The sequence below is a fragment of the Bufo bufo genome, chromosome 6 (genome assembly GCF_905171765.1).
Source record: "Bufo bufo chromosome 6, aBufBuf1.1, whole genome shotgun sequence".
Lineage (NCBI taxonomy): Eukaryota > Metazoa > Chordata > Amphibia > Anura > Bufonidae > Bufo > Bufo bufo.
The window spans coordinates 352561101-352582057 of NC_053394.1; the positions used below are offsets into that span (position 1 = coordinate 352561101).

At 43.9% G+C, this 20957-nt stretch overlaps 1 protein-coding gene and 1 long non-coding RNA gene across 3 annotated transcripts in view; one reads left to right on the plus strand and one right to left on the minus strand.

Annotated features, from left to right (window-relative positions):
• SEPTIN9 (septin 9) overlaps window positions 1-20957 on the plus strand; it is a 205303-nt gene that overhangs the window by 61666 nt on the left and 122680 nt on the right. Inside the window, exon 1 of one of the 2 annotated variants that reach the window (XM_040438737.1) lies at window positions 4761-5054. The exons of the other annotated variant lie outside the window; for it this stretch is intronic. Coding sequence (XP_040294671.1) covers window positions 5033-5054 — 22 coding nt within the window. The 5' untranslated portion in view covers window positions 4761-5032. Of the gene's footprint in view, window positions 1-4760; window positions 5055-20957 lie in introns of those variants that run through there. 2 annotated transcript variants of the gene reach the window in all.
• On the minus strand, window positions 5890-17345 carry LOC121005908. Its single transcript, XR_005779978.1, has 2 exons — window positions 17129-17345; window positions 5890-6322 (listed from the first exon to the last, which is right to left on the minus strand). It is a non-coding gene; the product is annotated as an uncharacterized LOC121005908 (long non-coding RNA).

Genomic DNA, 20957 nt, shown 5'->3' on the forward strand with positions numbered 1-20957 from the left:
CCAAGTCATTGGTGTTTTTCATAGCACAATGAAGGGTATTTATAAAAATTCTGCTGCTGAACATCAGTCAGCAAAAAAAAAAAAGTTATGCAAAATTTGTCAAGCGAAGCTATTGAACGATGACTAAAAAGTTAATTTTCACAAAGAGGATGTCACCAGGCATCTGACAGGCACATGTCTATAGACTGCTGAGGGCAAGGGTGGAAAAGGGACTAGTATACAAGGAATTAGTCAGCAAGGCAATAACTGAGGAGTAAACATGGATCAAACCTCAACTATACGTAATGATGGCTCGTTGGATAGTACTGCTACATGGAAGTCTCTGAAGGATCTCCACCCTTAGAGATAAGGTTTATATTCTTTCCATGAACATTAAATTATCTAGAGCAGTCTTTCTGAACCTTTTCATGCCAACACCCCCTAGTGACAAGAAGTTCCAACTGGGTACCCCCAAGTACGCTATCAGTGATGAATGGTAACAAAATAAGACTGTTCTCACACTGCTGTGTTCCAAGCCTCTGCCATTCTTCAGATTCGACGGAAAGAATAGCTCAAAATGACATCCATTGATATTGGGTCCAAATGTGATGTCTATTTTTTTTATTACATTCCACACTACCAAACATGCAGGAGAAAACACCATGACATACCTATTACATGCAGTGGCATTTCTTCTTATGAAGATGTTCACTTTCTTCTTCTCCATTTGGCCCAGACCAACATGATGACTTTTTCCAGTCATGTCTCATTTCAACAGAATATGCCACACAGACATCTTAGGTTCCTTATTTTTTTGTCATCCACCCCACCTTTACAACACAAGCTCCCCACACTGGTGCCCCCATACTGTCATCCTGTTGCCACTCCCAATATTGTGAAAACCCCAATGTTACCAAATGCCATACTGCAGAAACAGTCCTCTTGTGTCACATACATGATGCCCCCTTCAAAACTTATTGCTACACAGTGCCTTCAAAAAAAACTCTGCCCAGCATATAGTGCCACAAACATAGTGACCCCCAAAATGTAATTGTGCCAAGCTGATAGTATGCCAGGTAATAGTGATAATAATACAGTGACAGTAATAGGGCTGCCAAAAGTCCCACCAATAGTAATAATTCTCTCCCAGAGACCTCTCACTAGTAACAGTGCTCCCTAAAATGACCAATCATGCCCCCAGGGTTCCTCAGCACTGATAATTCCCTCTATAGTGCCACATTAGTAAACGTGGCCATACGCATTAGATATAAAATGGTTGATGGTTGAATATCAGGTGAACTTTCCTTTCACAGACGCAGCCATACACACCTTAGTCCATATTGGCCGTTACAGTTGTCTAAACTGCCCATACACATTCAATGCAAGCGGGCGATGAACAAAAGTTCTTTTTGGGAACGTCCTTTGAAAGAAAGATCTTTCGTCCGACTATTGGATGAAAATAATAAACACAGCCAGCTTCCTTTCAAACGATAATGGCCTATAATCGGTCAGCTAAAACTATTGTTCTTTGTTGAATTTCAACCAAAGAAGTTTCATTTTAGTTGAAATCACCCACAACCGTAGACTAATGTGTATGGTCACCTAAATAAAGCCCACCATAATGCCCCCCCAGTAGTAATTATTTCCCAATATAGCGTCTTCAGTAGTAGTAAAGCCCATCATGATGCCCTAGTAATAAACCACCCTAGTGCTCCCTAGTAGCAATAATGCCCACCATAATGCCCCCCTCCCGGTAGTAATAATTCCCCCATGTAGTGCCTTCAGTAAATGGGGTGAAATTGGGAAAGAAACCCGCAATTCCGCAACAGTTTTATGGATTTTGATTTTACGGTGTTTCCTATACAGTAAAACTGACCAGTTATTTTCATTCTCCAGGTCAGTACGATTATGGTGATACCACATATGTATAGTTTTTCTTGTGTTTTTATACTGAAACAAAAAAATGAAAACCTTGAAAAAAATAAAAATTTCTTTCTGACCCCTGTCACTTTTTTGTACGTATGTGTATGGAGCTGTGTGAGGGCTCATTTTCTGCAGGGTGATCTGGACCTTTCACTGATACCATATTGGGATATGTACAACTTTTGATCACTTTTTATTTCATATGCCCATGATGTGTATTTTTATTTTATTTTTTATGTTTTTTTTATTTTCATTTTGGGGAAAGGGGGTGATTTGAACTACACCGTAGTCCTATGGATCCCTGCCACACGAGCGGGCGCCATCTTTAAAGTCACGGCCAGCAACGTACATGTACAACAGCACTGGTCGGGAAGGAGATAAAGCTGGCTGGTGTAAAGAAAAAATGGCTTAGTTGCCCATAGCAACCAATCACATTCCACCTTTAAGTTTTCAGAGCTCCTTCGAAAAAATGAAAGGTTAAATCTGATTGGTTGCTATGGGCAACTAAGCCAGTTTTCCTTTACACCAGTTTGATAACTGACCTCAAGATGTTTATCAGCAAAACGTGGCAATTTGGGCAGGAGCAGTTTATCATCTGAAGTGTATGGAGGCCTCCCAACTCTCCCCCCATGGCAAATGTTGGGGGACATACTGTAAGGATCAAGTTGTTGGATTTCAATATGTGGGTTCCTTTATTTCAGCCTCTGTCTCCCCTGTTCCCATTTAGAACACATGCATGCTCAGCCGATCTGAGCATGCACGTATGTTGGAGGGTTAAGGGTAGACAACCCTCAGTAAAGGAGTGCAAAAATAAAATGTTACCTCTTAGGCCCCTTGCAGACGAGCGATACGGATGACGATGCGATTTCGCAAGCAAGTTCATTCAGTTTTGCCTGCGATTGCGTTCAGTTGTTCAGTTTTTATCGCACGGGTGCAATGCGCAATGATGTCTTTTTCACGCGCGTGATAAAAAAACGGAAGGTTTACAAACAACATCTCTTAGCAACCATCCGTGAAAAACACATCACATCCACACCTGCTTGCAGATGCGATTTTCATGCAGCCCTATTCACTACTATGGGTCCAGTGTTGCGTAAAAAACGCAGAATATAGAACCTGCTGCGATTTTCACGCGACGCACAAGTGATGCGTGAAACAAAAAGGCTCATGTACACAGACCCGTTGAAATGAATGGGTCAGGATTCAGTGCAGGCGCAATGCGTTCACGTCATGCATTGCATCAGCGCTGAATACTCGCTCGTGTGAAAGGGGCCTTGGGTAGATCAATAGATAGATACTAGATTAGATAGACAGAAAGACAGACAGATGATGTAAAAGAAAAAAAGGACTACAAGTCAGCGGGCTGCTACATGCTTGCCTTTTTTCTAGACAACTTATCCCAAAATCACAGACGGCCAACAGACAGGACAGATTGGAAAACCATAATAAATATTATAAGTAATACCTGTCTATAGCTTAAAGGGAACCTGTCACCGGGATTTTGTGTATAGAGCTGAGGACATGGGCTGCTAGATGGCCACTAGCACATCCGCAATACCCAGTCCCCATAGCTCTGTGTGCTTTTATTGTGTAAAAAAACCGATTTGCTACATATGCAAATTAACCTGAGATGAGTCAGAGCTTGAAAATATGACTCTTCTCTGGTCTCACTAGTAAGATATGACTCTTTTATGTTAATTTGCATATGTATCACATCGATTTTTTTACACAATAAAAGCACACAGAGCTATGGGGACTGGGTATTGCTGATGTGCTAGCGGCCATCTAGCAACCCATGTCCTCAGCTCTATACCCAAAATCCCGGTGACAGGTTCCCTTTAATAAACTGATAAACCTCACAACCAGCATTTACTGTGAGCTGTAAAATGATGATAATTACCACCAAAATAATCTAGTCGGGAACCAACAGCCTCAAAAAAAATCACAAACACGTCTAGTTTTTTTTCACAAACACAGGAAAAAATTCACCTAATTGACAACACAGATAGATAGATAGATAGATAGATAGATAGATAATATATAGATAGATAATAGATAGATAATACAGAGCTAGATAGATAGATAGATAGATAGATAGATAGATAGATAGATAGATAGATAGATAGATAGATAGATAGATAGATAGATAGATAGATAGATAGATAATAGATAGATAATAGATAGATAGATAGATAGATAGATAGATAGATAGATAGATAGAAAGATAATAGATAGATAATACAGAGATAGATAGATAATACAGAGATAGATAGATAGATAGATAGATAGATAGATAGATAGATAGATAGATAGATAGATAGATAGATGATAGATAGATAGATAGATAGATAGATAGATAGATAGAAAGATAATAGATAGATAATACAGAGATAGATAGATAATACAGAGATAGATAGATAGATAGATAGATAGATAGATAGATAGATAGATAGATAGATAGATAGATAGATAGATATATAGATAGATAGATAGATAGATAGATAGATAGATAGATAGATAGACAGACAGATGATAGATATTACATAGATAGATAGATAGATAGATAGATAGATAGATAGATAGATAATACAGAGCTAGATAGATAATACAGATATATATATAGATAGATAGATAGACAGACAGACAGATGATAGATATTAGATAGATAGATAGATAGATAGATAGATAGATAGATAGATAGATAGATAGATAGATCTAGAAGGCAGAGCTTAAAATAGAAAAAAAGAGAAGTGAGGAAATGAATGGTTAAAGATAAAGTAGGAAGGAGGAGGCTGGAAATAGAGAAGTGGCAGAAAGTGCAGCTCTGACAGAATGAAAACGTAGAAAGAAACCAGACAGAAAAAAAGTGTGAGAGGAAGACAAAGGAAAAGCTGGAAAGAAGACGGACAAGGAGGGAGGAGATAACCGGAGACATCAGTGTAACCGCTGAAGAGAGAGCATTAGAGGGTGAATGGCAAAAGTAGAAGGAGGGAGAGAAAGAGGAGAAAAGTGAGAGGCAGGGAGCAGTACAGGAGGCTGGAGGAGTGGAAAAGGGAGGACGGAGAGAAACACCGCCTCCCAAACAGGGGCAGAGAGGCCGGGCCGCAGAAGGACTGATGCTGGGGGAGTGATGGACAAGGAGCGCATTTCAGGTAGGGAATATTACTCCAAACTTTATTCTGCATTTATGTTTTACTAGTTGAACCCCAGTTCTGTGTGTAACCCAACAAGACCTGATGGGAAGGACAGTCTCCTTAGGACACAATGAAAGGACAATGTCCTCAGTCAGTTTAACCCTTTTGGTGCCAGTAGAGATTTGGAGTAATCTAAACTTTCCAATGTGAAAACAGAGAAATTGAAGTATATATATTTATCTTCAGAATCTGTATCTGCTGTTAGATTGTGGGCTTTCTCTTTGATGTCTCAGAGTTTGAATGGACACCAGGGCAAAAGCATATCTCCCCACTTTTCGGCTTTCTTCTAGTCACTGTCAAACTACTGTTATTCATCTCAAGGAAACAGAAAATTCCTTATCAATGGTAAAGACGTTGTCTGGAGTGGTGATCAGCCCTCCCTCCTCGTTCTTCATTTTCTACAAAGTTTCTTCCTCTTCTTGCGGCACCTCCTAACTTCCTCATGGCTTCTGGTAATTGGGATACGAGGGAGGAGTGACTTTAAGACCCTAGGTGAACCCACTCACTATTCCTTCACGTTTTTCTTTAGGGCTTCATTTTCATTGAGTGACCACCCGATAAAGAAACGTTGGAAATCTGCTTGCTTTGCCAGCCACAACTTGGCATTGCAACTGAACATGCTACAGAGTATAGGCGTGCTGAGTAGGACTTAGACTTTGTGTCCTACAAAGCTTCTTCTGTTCCAAAGCTGACCAGCTAACCTACTCCCGACTGCAGCAACAAGGCTTTTTTTTTTCCTCCACAACCAAGTGTGTTCCTTTTTTACTTGTTGATGTGGGTTCAGGGCGTTCAATTTTGTTCTGTACACACAGGCACTGTCACAAGTAACTTTCCAGTGGTTAAAGGTTTTTTTTTTTTGGAAGGGGAGGTCCAGATTGTGTCTGCCACGTGAGCAGATAATACCGAGAATCTTAAACGGTGTGGAAGGATGGACCCTGTCACGATCTGCATCATCTCTGTGTCATCGTCTGGACGTTTGTTCTCGTGCGGGACTTTGTCATTTTTTGGGGTTAGTCACTTGTCGAGGTAAAGATCAATGAGGAAAGTTGAGAGCAGGAAGGAAGGAGATGTCATTGAATGGGCCTCAAAAGAACAATGCAGGAAGGCTGGACAGCACTGAGGAACATTTGTATTGATACGTATGGTAGTCGTCGCCATCGAGGTGTTAAACAGTTAATTCTATAGCGCGTAGAACTTATTCAGTTCCATACGACAAGAAGGAAGGTCTGGGGGGAAAAAAAGAAAATCAGAAATCAGCATGTGCAGAGCAAGCCATCACCAGGAGGATGTGGTCACCGAGGATTGCTGTCAGCACATTACTCATAGACAGGCAGAAGGCGGGGGCTCACCACGTACAGCTCAGCTATGTCACCGGCCTAGTGTCTGACATTCCCAGACCAGCCAACAGGGAACTCATTTCTGTAGTAGTTAGTATGAGGAGAGGCCACCATGACGTGTCAGTGACCTATGGCAATGTTTGCACCCTGCTAAATTACTTAAGCTCCCTTATGTCCATTACACCGAGACACGTGCCTCATCCACATCTTTTAACCTAGCAGAATCCATCTTGCTGAAGCCACAGGTGGTTCCCATGGTTAGACCAGCATACGTTGTACTACAGATAGCAAGGCATTCGAGTGGGCTGTCAGCCAGTCCCTTCCCACAACGAAGGGCCATGGTTTTGAAGTACGGTACCCCGTCAATTTTTTCAGAGCTGGAAAGTAAAAAAAAAAAGCTTTGACTGACCCTTTACTTTGTCATATGTTTACTTCCTTGCTCGTTTCTGGTAGCGTTATATTGCTTATTTCATTGGTATGTCAAGAAACCATGGGACCACCAATGCTTATGGTTTTCGAGATAAGCATTGGTGATCCCTCAAATTGTCTAATGTGCCTGCGGGTTACCTCCAGTGATTGTCCGCATTGATATATGAAGGCACTGATAACAGATGGAGTAGCAGCCTGTACAGTTGAACTGGGACCTAGTATGTGAGGGTGGCCACTAGCGTCTTTAAAGGAACCAACAGCTTTTAGACTGAAGGTATCAGACGGACCTCAAGGCAGGCTGTAGGCCCGTTGCGCAGGGCAGGCCTTAGATGATTGGTGCATTTGCAGTACTCCAGACCTGAGGGTATCTGCAAATGCTTTTATAGTAAATAGTTTGTATTATTATGCTATGTATTGTATTTGGCCGTATCTTCCAGTAAGTAGTGGATGGCAATGGTTGGCAAGGAACAGGCTAACCACCCTGTTCCTGGTAGGAGTAGGCTGGTCCTGCATCCTGCCAGGAGAGGGAGTTCCTGTAGAGACAGAGAGAGGAGAGGAAGCACACTGCAGAGCTCTGCGATTCTCCAGAGAACAACCAAAACTCACACTCAAGTAAATCCTTGAGAGGAATCAGACAGCAGAGGGATCAGCTGACACCTGCTGGAAGGCGAGGGACTACAGCTAAAAACCCATCACCAAAACCACCACTAGGCCAGTTAAAGCTAACGTCTGGACCTGGCAGTGTAGATCTATACTTAAAAGCGTTACATATCAGCCATCTAACCTGCCTCCATAGTCCTTATTGGTGCCAGAAACTACACTCGGGATCCACTGCTATTGAATGCACCTGAAGTTATTCTCTGCACTTCATAAAGCAGACAGTTATCTGTTCACTTCTAGCCTCATTCTTCAAACTACATTTCCACTGTCCGGATCCTGAGGGAGGAACGGCCTGAGGGAGTGCACTGTGACACAACACTTCATCAGGGCCACTACCACTCCTGTCCTGTACTGCCGCACCTGCAGAGCTTGCTGCACATTCATTACTTATCACATATGACGTCCAAATAAAGGACGTCTGTCAGCAGATTTGTACCTATGACACTGGCTGACCTGTTGCATGTGCCCTTGACAGCTGAAGACATCTGTGTTGGTCCCATGTTCATATGTGCCCGCATTGCTGAGAAAAATGAACTTTTAATATATGCAAATGAGCCCCTAGGAGCAACGGGGGTGTTGCCGTTACACCTAGAGGCTCTGCTCTCTCTGCAACTACCGCGCTCTCTGTACTTTGATTGACAGGGCCAGGAATGATGACATTTACACTGCCTGGTGCCGCCAATCAAAGCGCAGAGGGCGCAGCAGTTGCAGAGAGGGCAGAGCCTCTAGGTGTAATAACAACACCCCCCTTGCTCCTAGAGGCTCATTTGCATATAATAAAACATCATTTTTCTCAGCAATGCGGGCACATATGAACATGGGATGAACCTGCATTGTGTGGTCACCAATTATGGGCTCAGGAACAGTAGTGCCCCATTCCGCGATGACAGGTTTGGTGTCCTATGCAGCTGCACAGTTTGCACACCCCTAAGGTTGACCGACCTGTTAGATGTCATACTTGTGGATTTTGTGAGAGACATAAGATATACTTTTGGAGAGCAAAAGTCCCATCTTCTGTTTTGCGCTTGTTTGTGCTCCCCCTGTACAGGTTCCATGGTTTAATATGAACTACATGGGGTTTTGGTCAAGTCATTTCATATGACTTAATAAACTAAAAAAGTATAACTTACAGAAAGCTGGGGGTGCACTTTTAGGAAATTTTAGATTGTCTGCATGGTAATGATTATAAGTCGTATTGACAAGATTACTTGAAGAATAGGAGGCGACCGTGGCCCTCAATGAAGGCTGAATGAAGTCTATGTGCTCTTGTGTATGAATGGGTCTTTGTCACCACCGAAATACAGACTTTCTCACCTGGATGTCACTAACTAACGCTAGAAATTCTGGCAGAGAACAAGCGAGATGTCTGCACGTGTGGCTGTAGTGCAAGTCTACATGTGATGAGTCCATGGACTGTGTCTAGTTACTGCTCAGGCCCATGCAGAAATGATACTACAAATATAGGCCCTTGAGTTATAAACCTAAAGTATGAGTTCTCGGTTATCGCCTTTTCCTTCTTAAAGCAGTGTTCCATGAGTTTAATATAAATATCTGATTAGTAGGGGTCAAACATGGAGCAACCTTGTCAATCAGCTGCTTGAAGAGGTTGCGGTGCTCTGGTGAGCTCTGCGACCTACTTACAGGAACCAAGCAGAGTGACCTACATTGCATAGTCATAGTGGTGGTACTAGGTCTAATTATCCATTCACATAGGCATATAACCAATGAACGTGACGTCAGATGATCAGAGGGGGTGCCAGGAGTTGGACCCCAACCTATCCTATATTGATGACCTATCCTGTGGAAACGCCATCAATATTAAACTCCTGGAAAAGCCCTTTAATTGACACCAAGAGTTGTAAGTGTGTCAGTACACGGTGTGGCCACGGTATACATATGTGATGTACCACTAATTGCCAACCACAACTGTGTTATTCTTCCAAATAGTCCACACCGTGCACGGCCACCCTTAGACTACTGATTGGAAAATTTACCTAGTTAAAAGGGTTGTCTCACTTCAGAAAATGGCATTTATCATGTAGAGGAAGTTAATACAAGGGACTTACTAATGTATTGTGATTGTCCATATTGCTTCTTTTGCTGGCTGGATTCATTTTTCCATCACATTATACACTTCTCGTTTCCATGGTAATGACCACCCTGAAATCCAGCATCGGTGGCCGTACTTGCGCACTATAGGAAAAAGAGCCGGCCTATGTGTGCTCCTATGGTTCTGGCCATCAGAGAGTCCAGCACTTTTTTCTATAATGTGCAACCACGACCACCACTGCTGAATAGTAGAAGTGTATAATGTGATGGAAAAATGGATCAAGCTAGCAAAGGAAGCAATATGGACAATCACAATACATTAGTAAGTGCCTTGTATTAACTTTCTCTACATAATAAATGCCATTTGCTGAAGTGAGACAATCCCTTTAAAGGGTTTGTCCGGGCTTTTACTATTGATGACCTATCCTCAGGATAGGTCATCAATATCAGACCGCTGCTGTCTATGGTCTTTGCCATAAACAGCAGCAGCGGTGAACAGGAAGATAGAAGGGAGACGGCACGTGCACAGCTGATCGGCAGGGGTGATGGGTGTCGGACCCCCACTCAGGGGCGGACTGGGAACTTAAAGTGGCCCTGGAAAAAATACTAAAAGTGACCCTGTTTTGTAGTTGGGTCCAAATTGATGGAAGGCAAGGCCAGCAATACTATATTGTGGCACATTATACCACCCCAACAGAGCCAAATACCACAGTCCATCACAAAATACATCCCCAAAAACTTCCCCTGTAAGGTCTATGGCCAATCCGCCCCTGACCCCTCTGATCTGATATTGATGACTAGGGAAGTTGATTCGCATAAAACTTCATTTCAATACTGTACAGAGCGAGCGCTCCGTACTATATTAGAATGTATTGGCTCCGATGATCTGAAGTTATTACTTTGCGAAGTCTCGCGAGATTTCGCATAATAACTTCAGAAATAGATTTATACTGTGAAAAACCATTTCCCGAACTCAGGTTCAGTTCCAAGTGGTACCTTGGAACCAAACCCGAGTTCGGGAAATGTTTTTTTACAGTATAAATCTATTTCTGAAGTTATTTCTGAAGTAATAACTTCGTCTCATCGGAGCCAATGCATTCTAATACTGTACGGAGTGCTCGCTCCGTACAGTATTAAAACAAAGTTTTATACGAATCGACTTCGGATGTTTCATTCGATTCGATTCGCTCATCCCTATTGATGACCTACCCTGAGGATAGTTCATCAATAGTAAAAGCCCGGGAAACCCCTTTAAGCAGCAGTATGTAGCAGGAAATGTTTCCTTGCATGATTAGGACATAAGATATCACTAAGAAACTGCCAAATAGAAATTTTAGCAATGTTACCAAGAACAGCAATTTAGGAGTATTTCAGTTTTGGGTATTTTTGGATTAGTTAGTGATTATACGCAGAGGAACTTAAAAAATGCAACACAGCAAAGACAAAAGCTTCTTGTACTTCATCTACATGTACATTTCCATTAAACATGACTGGCCAACATAAATTATATCAACTTTCAGAATAAAATGTATCAGGATTGTATCTGATCAGTCTGCAGCCGAAGACAACAATTAGGGTGGTCCCCTCTGTATTTCTCATTCAAAAGACAAAAAAAAGGTGTTTGTGTAAAGGCCCTTTTACAGTATGTCGGCCCTAATGCTCATTCCTGATAACTGCCCAGTGTAAATGTGCCAAACGAGCTCCTTCATCAGGTGTTCGGCACATAAAATCGTCATTTGTTGTGACCATATCGCTCTGTTTAAATAGGGATCTGCTGCTGCAAACAATCAGTCTGTATGGGAATAAATGATCACACTAACGATCATTTATCCCCCATAGCCCTAAATGATCAGGCAGTGACTGAGAGTGAATGGTTCCTTTCCGATAACTGTTTGTAAAAGAGCCTTAAAAGGGTTGCGTACCTTTAGGGGTACCCCCCCCAAGGGTACACAAAGAGAGAAGCCTACTTATCTGTTCCCGGTGCTGGTTCCCCGCTCCTTCTCTCCCTGGCCTCAGCTCCTCCATTGAGCTCCCAGGATGTAAACTTCTGTTTTTACACCTCTGCAGCCAATTGCTGGCACCAGCAGGAACCTCCTCCCTTGCATCACGTGACCCTTCACTTGTCCCTGCCAACCCCTCCTTCCCCACATGTAAGGTGCACAACTGCTTTAACGAGTCACTGAATTTTTATAAAACCTTTTAGATGTCATAGAAACTTAAAAAAAGTTTTGATTGGTGGGGGTCTGAGCGCTGAGGCAGATAACGAGAGCGAGGAGAGAGAAGTGCTCACATGGTGCGCTCTCTCTCCTCGTTGCAGGGGACGGAATAGAGGCAGGCTCATAGACTTTCTATTGAGTCCATCATGCTTCCTCCTCTGTAGTGAGGACAGTGTGCTACATGACCGCTTCTCCCTCCTCGCTCTAACAATTGTTCTTTTTTAGCCTTCATATAGTATATGTTGGCATTTAGGATACTTTGATCTGCGTATTTGTGGCATATTTGATGGGGCACTGTTACTCAAAAGCAATATGTAAAAAATCTGCCATGTGCAGTATATATATATTATGGTTGACTAAGTGGATGTGGTTGTTCCTATATTTGATTTAGGGCTCTTTCACACTTGCGTTGTTGTGTTCCGGCATAGAGTTCCGTCGTCGGGGCTCTATGCCGGAAGAATCCTGATCAGGATTATCCCCATGCATTCTGAATGGAGAGAAATCCGTTCAGGATGCATCAGGATGTCTTCAGTTCCGGAACGTTTTTTGGCCGGAGAAAATACCGCAGCATGCTGCGCTTTTTGCTCCGGTCAAAAATCCTGAACACTTGCCGCAAGGCCGGATCCGAAATTAATGCCCATTGAAAGGCATTTATCCGGATCCGGCCTTAAGCTAAACGTCGTTTTGGCGCATTACCGGATCCGATGTTTAGCTTTTTCTGAATGGTTACCATGGCTGCCAGGACGCTAAAGTCCTGTTTGCCATGGTAAAGTGTAGTGGGGAGCGGGGGAGCAGTATACTTACCGTCCGTGCGGCTCCCGGGGCGCTTCAGAGTGACGTCAGGGCGGCCCACGCGCATGGATGACGTGATCGCATGGACGGTAAGTATACTGCTCCCCCGCTCCCCACTACTACTATGGCAACCAGGACTTTAATAGCGTCCTGGCTGCCATAGTAACACTGAACGCATTTTGAAGACGGATCCGTCTTCAAATGCTTTCAGTTCACTTGCGGTGTTACGGATCCGGCGGGCACTTCCGGCAAATGGAGTACACGACGGATCCGGACAACGCAAGTGTGAAAGAGGCCTTAGCATGTTGGTGAGTATGTACCTCATGGCTTTATGCAGTAGTTTGTAACTATTTGTATTGATACTATCATTCATGAGCTGTTGTCACACCTGATGCTGTTTATGCGCTTTTTTATTGTTGTCATTGAACATCCAACTACATCCCAGGACTGTAGTACTGATGGGCTAGCCTTAGGACAGCCAGTTGATATCAGATCCATGGTGTTTGGGGTCCCCTTTAAATGTGTACTTACCCTTAGTTTAAAGTATTTAATACTTTTTGGTATTCACAGTATAATTCTATATATTTTTATATAGCTACACATTTTTCTATTGATCCAAATTTTTATTTTAAAAAAGCTACTATACAAATAGGCTTAATTTGAAATATGGGGCTGTTTTGTATTTACAGCCCTTACGCAGACTTATGTATCTCCATGGTTACTCCATGACTGCATGAACCCGGTGTATCCTGCTGCCATACACCTTTCTATCTTGATAACCTACTGAATATAGATAAACAAGAATTAGCGGACAGAGAGAAGGGAGTGATTGCAGGGTCAGACTACACATTGTTTGTTTGTAGTATGTAACCATAGAAACCATATGTATGGACCCAGAGTGCCATTACACCCCGCTACTGTCTTCTATGGGCTAACACAGTGTCATCTTATGCATTTATTTCAGTCCACTACAATGTGCATTGCTATTTCTATGGAACTGTTAATGTCCATGTAATGTACCTGGTTCACCAGAAGGTGGCAGCAAGCATGGCAGAGCTACATTTGCAGACAATGGAACCTTCTATCCATTCTAATTTTCCCCCTAAGGAGGGGAGGGTTCTAATTAGAGGTCAGTGTAGAGTACCCTCTGCTAGGGGAAGGAAGCAGGTCCACGTCCCTGCTGGACGTGTTCTGCCTAAGCCAGCTAGAGCACCTTCAGCTCTGCTGGATATTGAGCCTGTGAAGCCAGGAGGAGAAAGTTTTCCCTGGACAAATCTAGAGTCAGACTAAAGAGAGAAGTTGCAGCGGACAGCTAACGCAAAGTTATTCAGTCAGCCTGCCAGCACAGCAGAGCCAGAGAGCAACAGATGTAGCAGTTTGTTTGCCTGCCAGAGTTAATACTAACGCCTGCTGGGAACCAAGACAAAGCCTAAAACTGTTAGAGAAATGTTTATTTAAGTAAAGCTGTTATTGAACTTCATCACAAGGTCTGGACTCAATTTATTTCTTCAAATCCCTCGATTATTCTCCCTATTTGCTCTGCTTCGGACGACAACGCCTGGGTTCCAGCATATCCAGGTAGGAGCACCGTGACATGTGCACCAACATTAAGGGACATTTAGGCCCCCAACACCACTCTGGCATACCTGGGTACCACAACGTCACTAAAAGGGGCCCCGTGACCTTATTGCTTTACTGCAACTGGCGTCACAAAAAACATTTGCTTTAAGGGACCCATGGCCGTTGTCGTGCGTCGCACATAGATCTGTATGACAGCTGTAGACAGAAAATGACACTGTTTTTGTTGTTCATTTTGCGTTTAGATGCAAAAAATTGGTTGCACTGGTGACATAGCCTAAGAGCGTTTCTCCGCTTTATTTTCCATGGATATTCAGAAAGATCTGCGATTAGATTTATTACCGTAATTGCTCCCACAAGGAAACCAGAGCAAGGCAGACAGACAGCAAGCACGGGGGCACTGAGCTCTCCAATTAGATCAGTTGCCTATCATTTGCTTCTTCACTTCCTGGTGGAATGACGCAGAACAAATCATTCAAATGTTTTTCAATTATACTTGATCATATCTGGTTTACTCTACTTTATTAGATAACGCTAAACTGGAAGGAGAATTAAAGAGAGCTCCAGCTCGCTGCCTAACACACAAACCCATCTAATGCTGCTTATTCACCAACCGATCTGTACAGCAGCTGAATGAGAACTGGCTGCAATACCAGACACAGCCCCTGAATCAAAGTGGCGCTGTTGCTGAAGAAAATAGACATTTCGAGGGACATTTATCAAATCAGTTATGTCATTTTTGTGGCTTAAAAAAATTGCAAGTCATGGCAACTACACTGTTTTCTGTGACATTTCGTAGAATTTTTGGTGCTTTTCGACACTTTTCAAAGTGGTCTGTATTTAAAGGGGTCGTCAGGGTTCAGAGCTGAACCCGGACATATCCCCTTCTTCCCCCACGCTGTCCCTCTGGCATTTCATGCTTCAATACTCTCCCTTGCGCTGGATCGCGCAGGGCAATGTTTTTTTGTTTACATTTTTACACTGCTAGGTGGAGGCTTCTGCCTAGCAGTGATCCCGGTGACGACACAGGCACTGATGGGCGGGTTTTAGTGCTGCCCTATCCGTTTTACAGGCTAGAGCAGCACTAAAGCCCACCTATTAGTGGCGGTGACATCACCGAGCTCACTGCTAGACGGAAGCCTCCACCTAGCTTACCCATGGAGAGCCCGGTATGTCACCGGTTCTCCAGAAAATGCTCCGATGCTCATGTCAGGTGGGTTGAGTGGGGGAAGAAGGGGATCTGTCCAGGTTCATTTTCTATGTGTGACTTTTTCTAAAGTCGTAAAAAAAAGTCGCAGGCTACACCAGGCAACTGCCTTGGTGTACTTTTACTCATATAGGTGTAAACCACATTACACTCACTCACTATGGGGTTCAGGGTAAGAGGGGGCCCAGTCTTAATTAGGATTATCTCCTCTTCTACTGGGGGTGAAAACTTGGTCAGGACTCTACCCTCTAAAGGAACAACTTTTAGCAAATGAGGCAGTGGGAAAATGGCCCAAGGGTCACTGAAAAGGGTTTTGGCAGAGACCCTTCTGTCCTGTGTGGGGACCTGGTTTGATCCTTACTTATCTATGTACGCCACTACGGGTGCACCAGTTCAGAAATTTGGTGCAGGCACACAAACCAAAGGCAGGCATAAAACTCATACAAAAAAAACTGCAAATGATAAATGTTCTCATGCATTACATCCTTTAAACCAATTTGATTTGCCACCCACCCAGGGCAACCAGTAATGCAGGAGGGTTACTGTTTTTTTTAGGAGAAGGGAGGGATGCACTGCACTGGGAAGTTGTTGAGTACTTTATACTCTATGACCTCTCTGATACTTTCCCATAATAGTACATGTGCAGCGTGTCCTACAGTGCTGTAAGTCTCTCTCTCTCCTGCTTGCCTCTGGCCCACCAGAGGTTGGCAGGCCTCCACGTCCGCCATCAGCACAGTATAAGCTTATTAATTTCAGAAAATAATGGCTGGAGAACAAGCTTCAACTATTTTACGTCCAATGAAAAAATAGTCTTAAAGAGGTATTCCCATCTTCTAATCTTAAAGGGGTTGTCTCCCTTCAGCAAGTGGCATTTATCATGTCGAGAAAGTGAATACCAGGCATTTAGTGTCTAGATTCATTTTTTCCATTACATTATACACTGCTTGTTTCCATGGTTACGACCACCCTGTGGTGGTCGTGCTTGCACACTATAGGAAAAAAGCGCCAGCTTGTCTGGTGGCTGGAGCCGTGGGAGCGCACATAGACTGGTGTTTTTTCCTATAGTGTGCAAGCACGACCACCGCTGATGGATTGCAGGGTGGTCATAACCATGGTAGCGCAGCACTACCATGCGGTCCCTGAGAGATTTGCCAACTCTTCCGGGAGTTTTTTTTCTGGAGCCTTTTAGACTTTCTGGGAGAGCTGACAAATATGACCTCATGTCCCTACTTCAGTTGCCAGAAGAATAAGCATCAGAGGTTGGGAGATGTAGTGTTAGATTTATAGGCCTATTATTGAGTGTGATAGATCTCTGTATTTACTCAGCACTAGTAATATATGTCCATGGAAACACGGACTGCAATATATTAAACAACCAGCAGGTGGGAGTGTTGTACTCATCCCTGCAGTGAGGATGAGGTAATTGTTGGAGTAAATAGAATTTAGGTCATTTTAATGACAATTTGTCTTTAATGTCCAGCGTTCAATCACCATAAATGAAGAGCCATTTCTGCCACATGATCCTTAGTATTATCATGAATTTTTAATAGGAGGAGAGTGGTCCAGTTCATACTTACCCAGTGTTATTTCTCCTTTGAGGCTATATAAAGCAGTAAAGGCGTGATTCACATTTAGAATATTTCTGCAGGTCATTGTTCTGCAAACTGCATTCATTTTTACATTCCATTCAGGAGACATCAGAGCTGTGATCGGCATACACAAGTCCGCAGCCTCTTAATTGGAGAAATCAAGTTACGTCTTTACCTGAATGGATTTTCATTGGTGTCATTCAGATTAGAGGTGCGCAGACTTGTCAGGTTGGATTTATGATATTGTAGATTATTTAGCTGCGCAGATCATAACCTGTAACGTCACCAGTCACATTCCGAAATCCCGTGCGCCCAGAGGTGTCCTTGAACAGCGTACAATGCAGGGCATCCGCATCGGCTCCCATAATACGAAGAAAAGATGTGCATTTTCCAGAGACATAGAGACGGAAATACCTTAGCCAGCAGCTGGTAAAATCTTCAGTGTCTTCCTGAATGCAGAGACAGCCTGCTTACAGTTATGTCGTATCCTCCTAGCCCCCAATAAGCAGCCGGAGGGGATCTATTATTTGTTCATTTTCGGAATCCCTGTGCCAGTAATTTGTAGACATAATCACTTTTTTTCACATTATCGCCTATTTGTTAGGGAGAGATGGGATCACCACGATCATGAAAACATGGGTCCTGTTTGACCAGAGCAGCAGTCGAGCATGCCCACTACTGCTTGAATCATATTCTGAGAGACTGCCGGATATAGTCGAGTGCTGTCCTCTAGAACAGTGGTCCCCAACCTTTTTTGCACCAAGCACCAGTTTCATGCAAGACCATTTTCCCAGGGATCGGGTGGGGGGGGGGGGGGGGGGGGGGGGCTTTAGGGGGTGGGCCGGGCTTAGTTTTTTTTTTTCTGTTACGGGCTGACCACATAGGAAATTTTATTAATTAATAGTTTGGACTTTTCAGACGTGGTGATATGTAATATGTTTATTTATTTATTGTTTATATATTTTATATGTAAAATTGGAAAATGGGGTGATTTATACTTAATATTTTGGTGGGTTTTTTTGCTTTATTTTTTATTTTTATTTAATAACCATTTCCCCCCTTAGGGGCTAGAACCTGGGATCTTTTCTTCCCTTGTCCTATTCACCCTAATAGAGCTAGAATAGGATTTCGCACTCTCCCTACTGCCCTGTGCATAGTACACACAGCAGCAGGGAGATTACCATGGCAGCCAGGGCTTCAGTAGCATCCTGGCTGCCATGGTAACCGATCGGAGCCCTGGGATTACACTGCTGGGGCTCCGATCAGAAGCTGCCACTGCCACCAATGAGGAGGAGGGGAGAGGGGACCCTGTGGCCACTGCCACCAATGTTTTTAATACTGGGGGGGGGGGGGGCGCACTGCGCCACCAATGATAATTAACCTTTAATACAGATACAGGAGGCGGGTGCGGCAGAATCACATAGCCGTCACCCGACCTCTGACAGGGAGCTGCGATCAGCGGCAGTTAACCCCTCAGGTGCCGCACCCGCCTCCTGTATCTGTAAGAGGACCTTTCATGGGTCCGGACTTTATTAACTAAGTAGCAGGACATGTAAAGCGGCGCCCAGGGATCTCCCTGCACTTACAATTATTCCTGGGCGCAGCTCCGTTCGCCCGCTGTGGCCCCTGTTACCGTCTCCCCCGCTGTATGCTAATTACTACTATGGGAACACCAGGGAAGAGACATCAGCTTCTCTCCCAACCGCCGTTTTGAAGCGCCGCCCAGCTCATCAATATTCACTTCGCTGGGCGGCTTCTGCTGTCCCCGACGTTCCGAGATCCAGGCGCATGCCCAATAGAAAGCTATGGGCATCGGACTCACTTTCAGCTTCTGCGCATGCGCCCGGCACCCATAGCTTTCTATTGGGCATGCGCCGACTCTCGGAACGTCGGGGACAGCAGAAGCCGCCCAGCGAAGTGAATATTGATGAGCTGGGCGGCGTTTCAAAACGGCGGTTGGGGGGAGGCTGGCTGGGCAGAAATGAAGCTGAAACGCCGCCCCTTGGGCAGAAAGACGAGCGATTACATCAGGTTATAAAACATCAGTTTGCAGTATTCATAAGGTGGACAGGGGTTAGACTTATATGTTTTTAATACTCATTGGAAGACCTGTGCATTCATATATACAGCTAATTATGCTTAGTGGGCCTGTCAGTGTCCCTTTAAGGCCTTGTGCTATGTAGAGTAAGAATATAAGAACAACCTCTCACTTTTTCTGCAAACTCAAGATCCCGCCTAACTAAACTGACCTAAGTGTGGAGCTAAACATTCCCCACATCAACCTCCTCTAGGGGCTGTATTAGGGACCCATAGAAGAACCATACTGAGTATTAAATAACACGGCAAACATTACAGAACAAAACCTAAAACCCCCACCGATCTGATGTTTATGACCTGATGATAGGTCATCAATATTGGAAACCCCATTTAAAGGGAGCAGCTCTGCAGTAACCAGCTCCAGCCATTACACACAGAGCTGTGGAGTTCTGGCACCTATTTTCAGAACCTCAGCTACTCCCAAACAGCTGATCAGTAGAGGTGCAGGGTGTTGGACCCCGCCGATCTGATGTTAATAAAGATAGGCCATCAATATTAAAAACCTAATAATTGGTCATGATTTCCTGTTCTGTACAGGTAACTTTCAGTAGCTATTATCTTTATCACTACAGGGAGAATTACAATTACTTGTAACACCTCTGTATAGATAACACAGGATCTAACTTTCTCAATAGGTGATATCACAGCTTATCTGCTCCCTCCTGACCTCTGCACAAGTCACAGAACATGCCTTTAAAACTCTCCTATAGAAGTCAATGGGGTCCCATCCTGGCCATTGTGTCTGTTGCCCCTGTAGTTTTCTCAAAGGACAGGAAGTCTTAACATATTTTAAGCCTAGTGGCCAGCGTGAAAACTGCAGGAGTTTATTTATTTTTTCTATATAGATAGTGACATGGAAAAAGAAAAAAATTCTTAAAAATGTCTTTAACATAAAACATGGTTAGGCAATAGATCATTTTATGATGTCACATTCCCTTTAAATGGGTCTAAAGTTATATTTCCTGCCAGCCACCACAGCATAAAGCCAACAACCACAAGGTGCACAGTTTGTATATAAAAAAACAAAACTGACAACCATAGCTACAGGAAAATATCTGCAGTCACCAAGACAATTCTACAGTCTCTGACACCCACTAAAAACTGTGGAGCAGATATATGATTGTTCTTGCACCTAACGTATTCATAAACATGGCACAAAAAAAATATGGCAGCTAAATATTTGGGCACAAAAAACAACACTATTAACCGCTTCTGGCATCGCAGCATAACTGTACTTCTAAGGTGCGTGAGGGGTGTGGGGTGCATGGCGTATGCTCATGAGCAGAGGTGCTGGCTACAGCTGGCTGGTACCCATTTGCAATGACTGGGATTGGAGGTATTGACCGCGGCCTCTGAGAGGATATACAGTATGAGCAGGCTCCTTCTGTCCTCCAACCGGAGCTTCCGCAGAAAAATTGTGAGGTTCCAATTGGTTGCTATGGCAGCCTGGGGCCTTGTGAAGGCTCCCAGACCTGTCATAGGAAACTGCCTATTAAGCCCTGCCTGCAGCAGAGCTTAAAGGGGTTCTGCACTTTGTTTAAACTGATGATCTATCCTCTGGATAGATCATCAGCATCTGATCGGCGGGGGTCCGACACCTGGGACCCCCGCCGATCAGCTGTTTGAGAAGGCAGCGGCACTCTAGCAGTGCCGCGGCCTTCTCACTGTTTATCGCCGGCCCAGTGATGTCACGACTAGTATCAACTTGCCTGGGCGGGGCTAAGCTCTGTTCACTTGAATGGAGCTTAGCCCCACCTAGGCCAGTTGATACTAGTCGTGACGTCAGTGGGCCGGCGGTAAACAGTGAGAAGAACGTGGCGCTGCTTGAACGCCGCTGCCTTCTCAAACAGCTGATCGGCAGGGGTCCCGGGTGTCGGACCAAATCAGATACTGATGATCTATCCAGA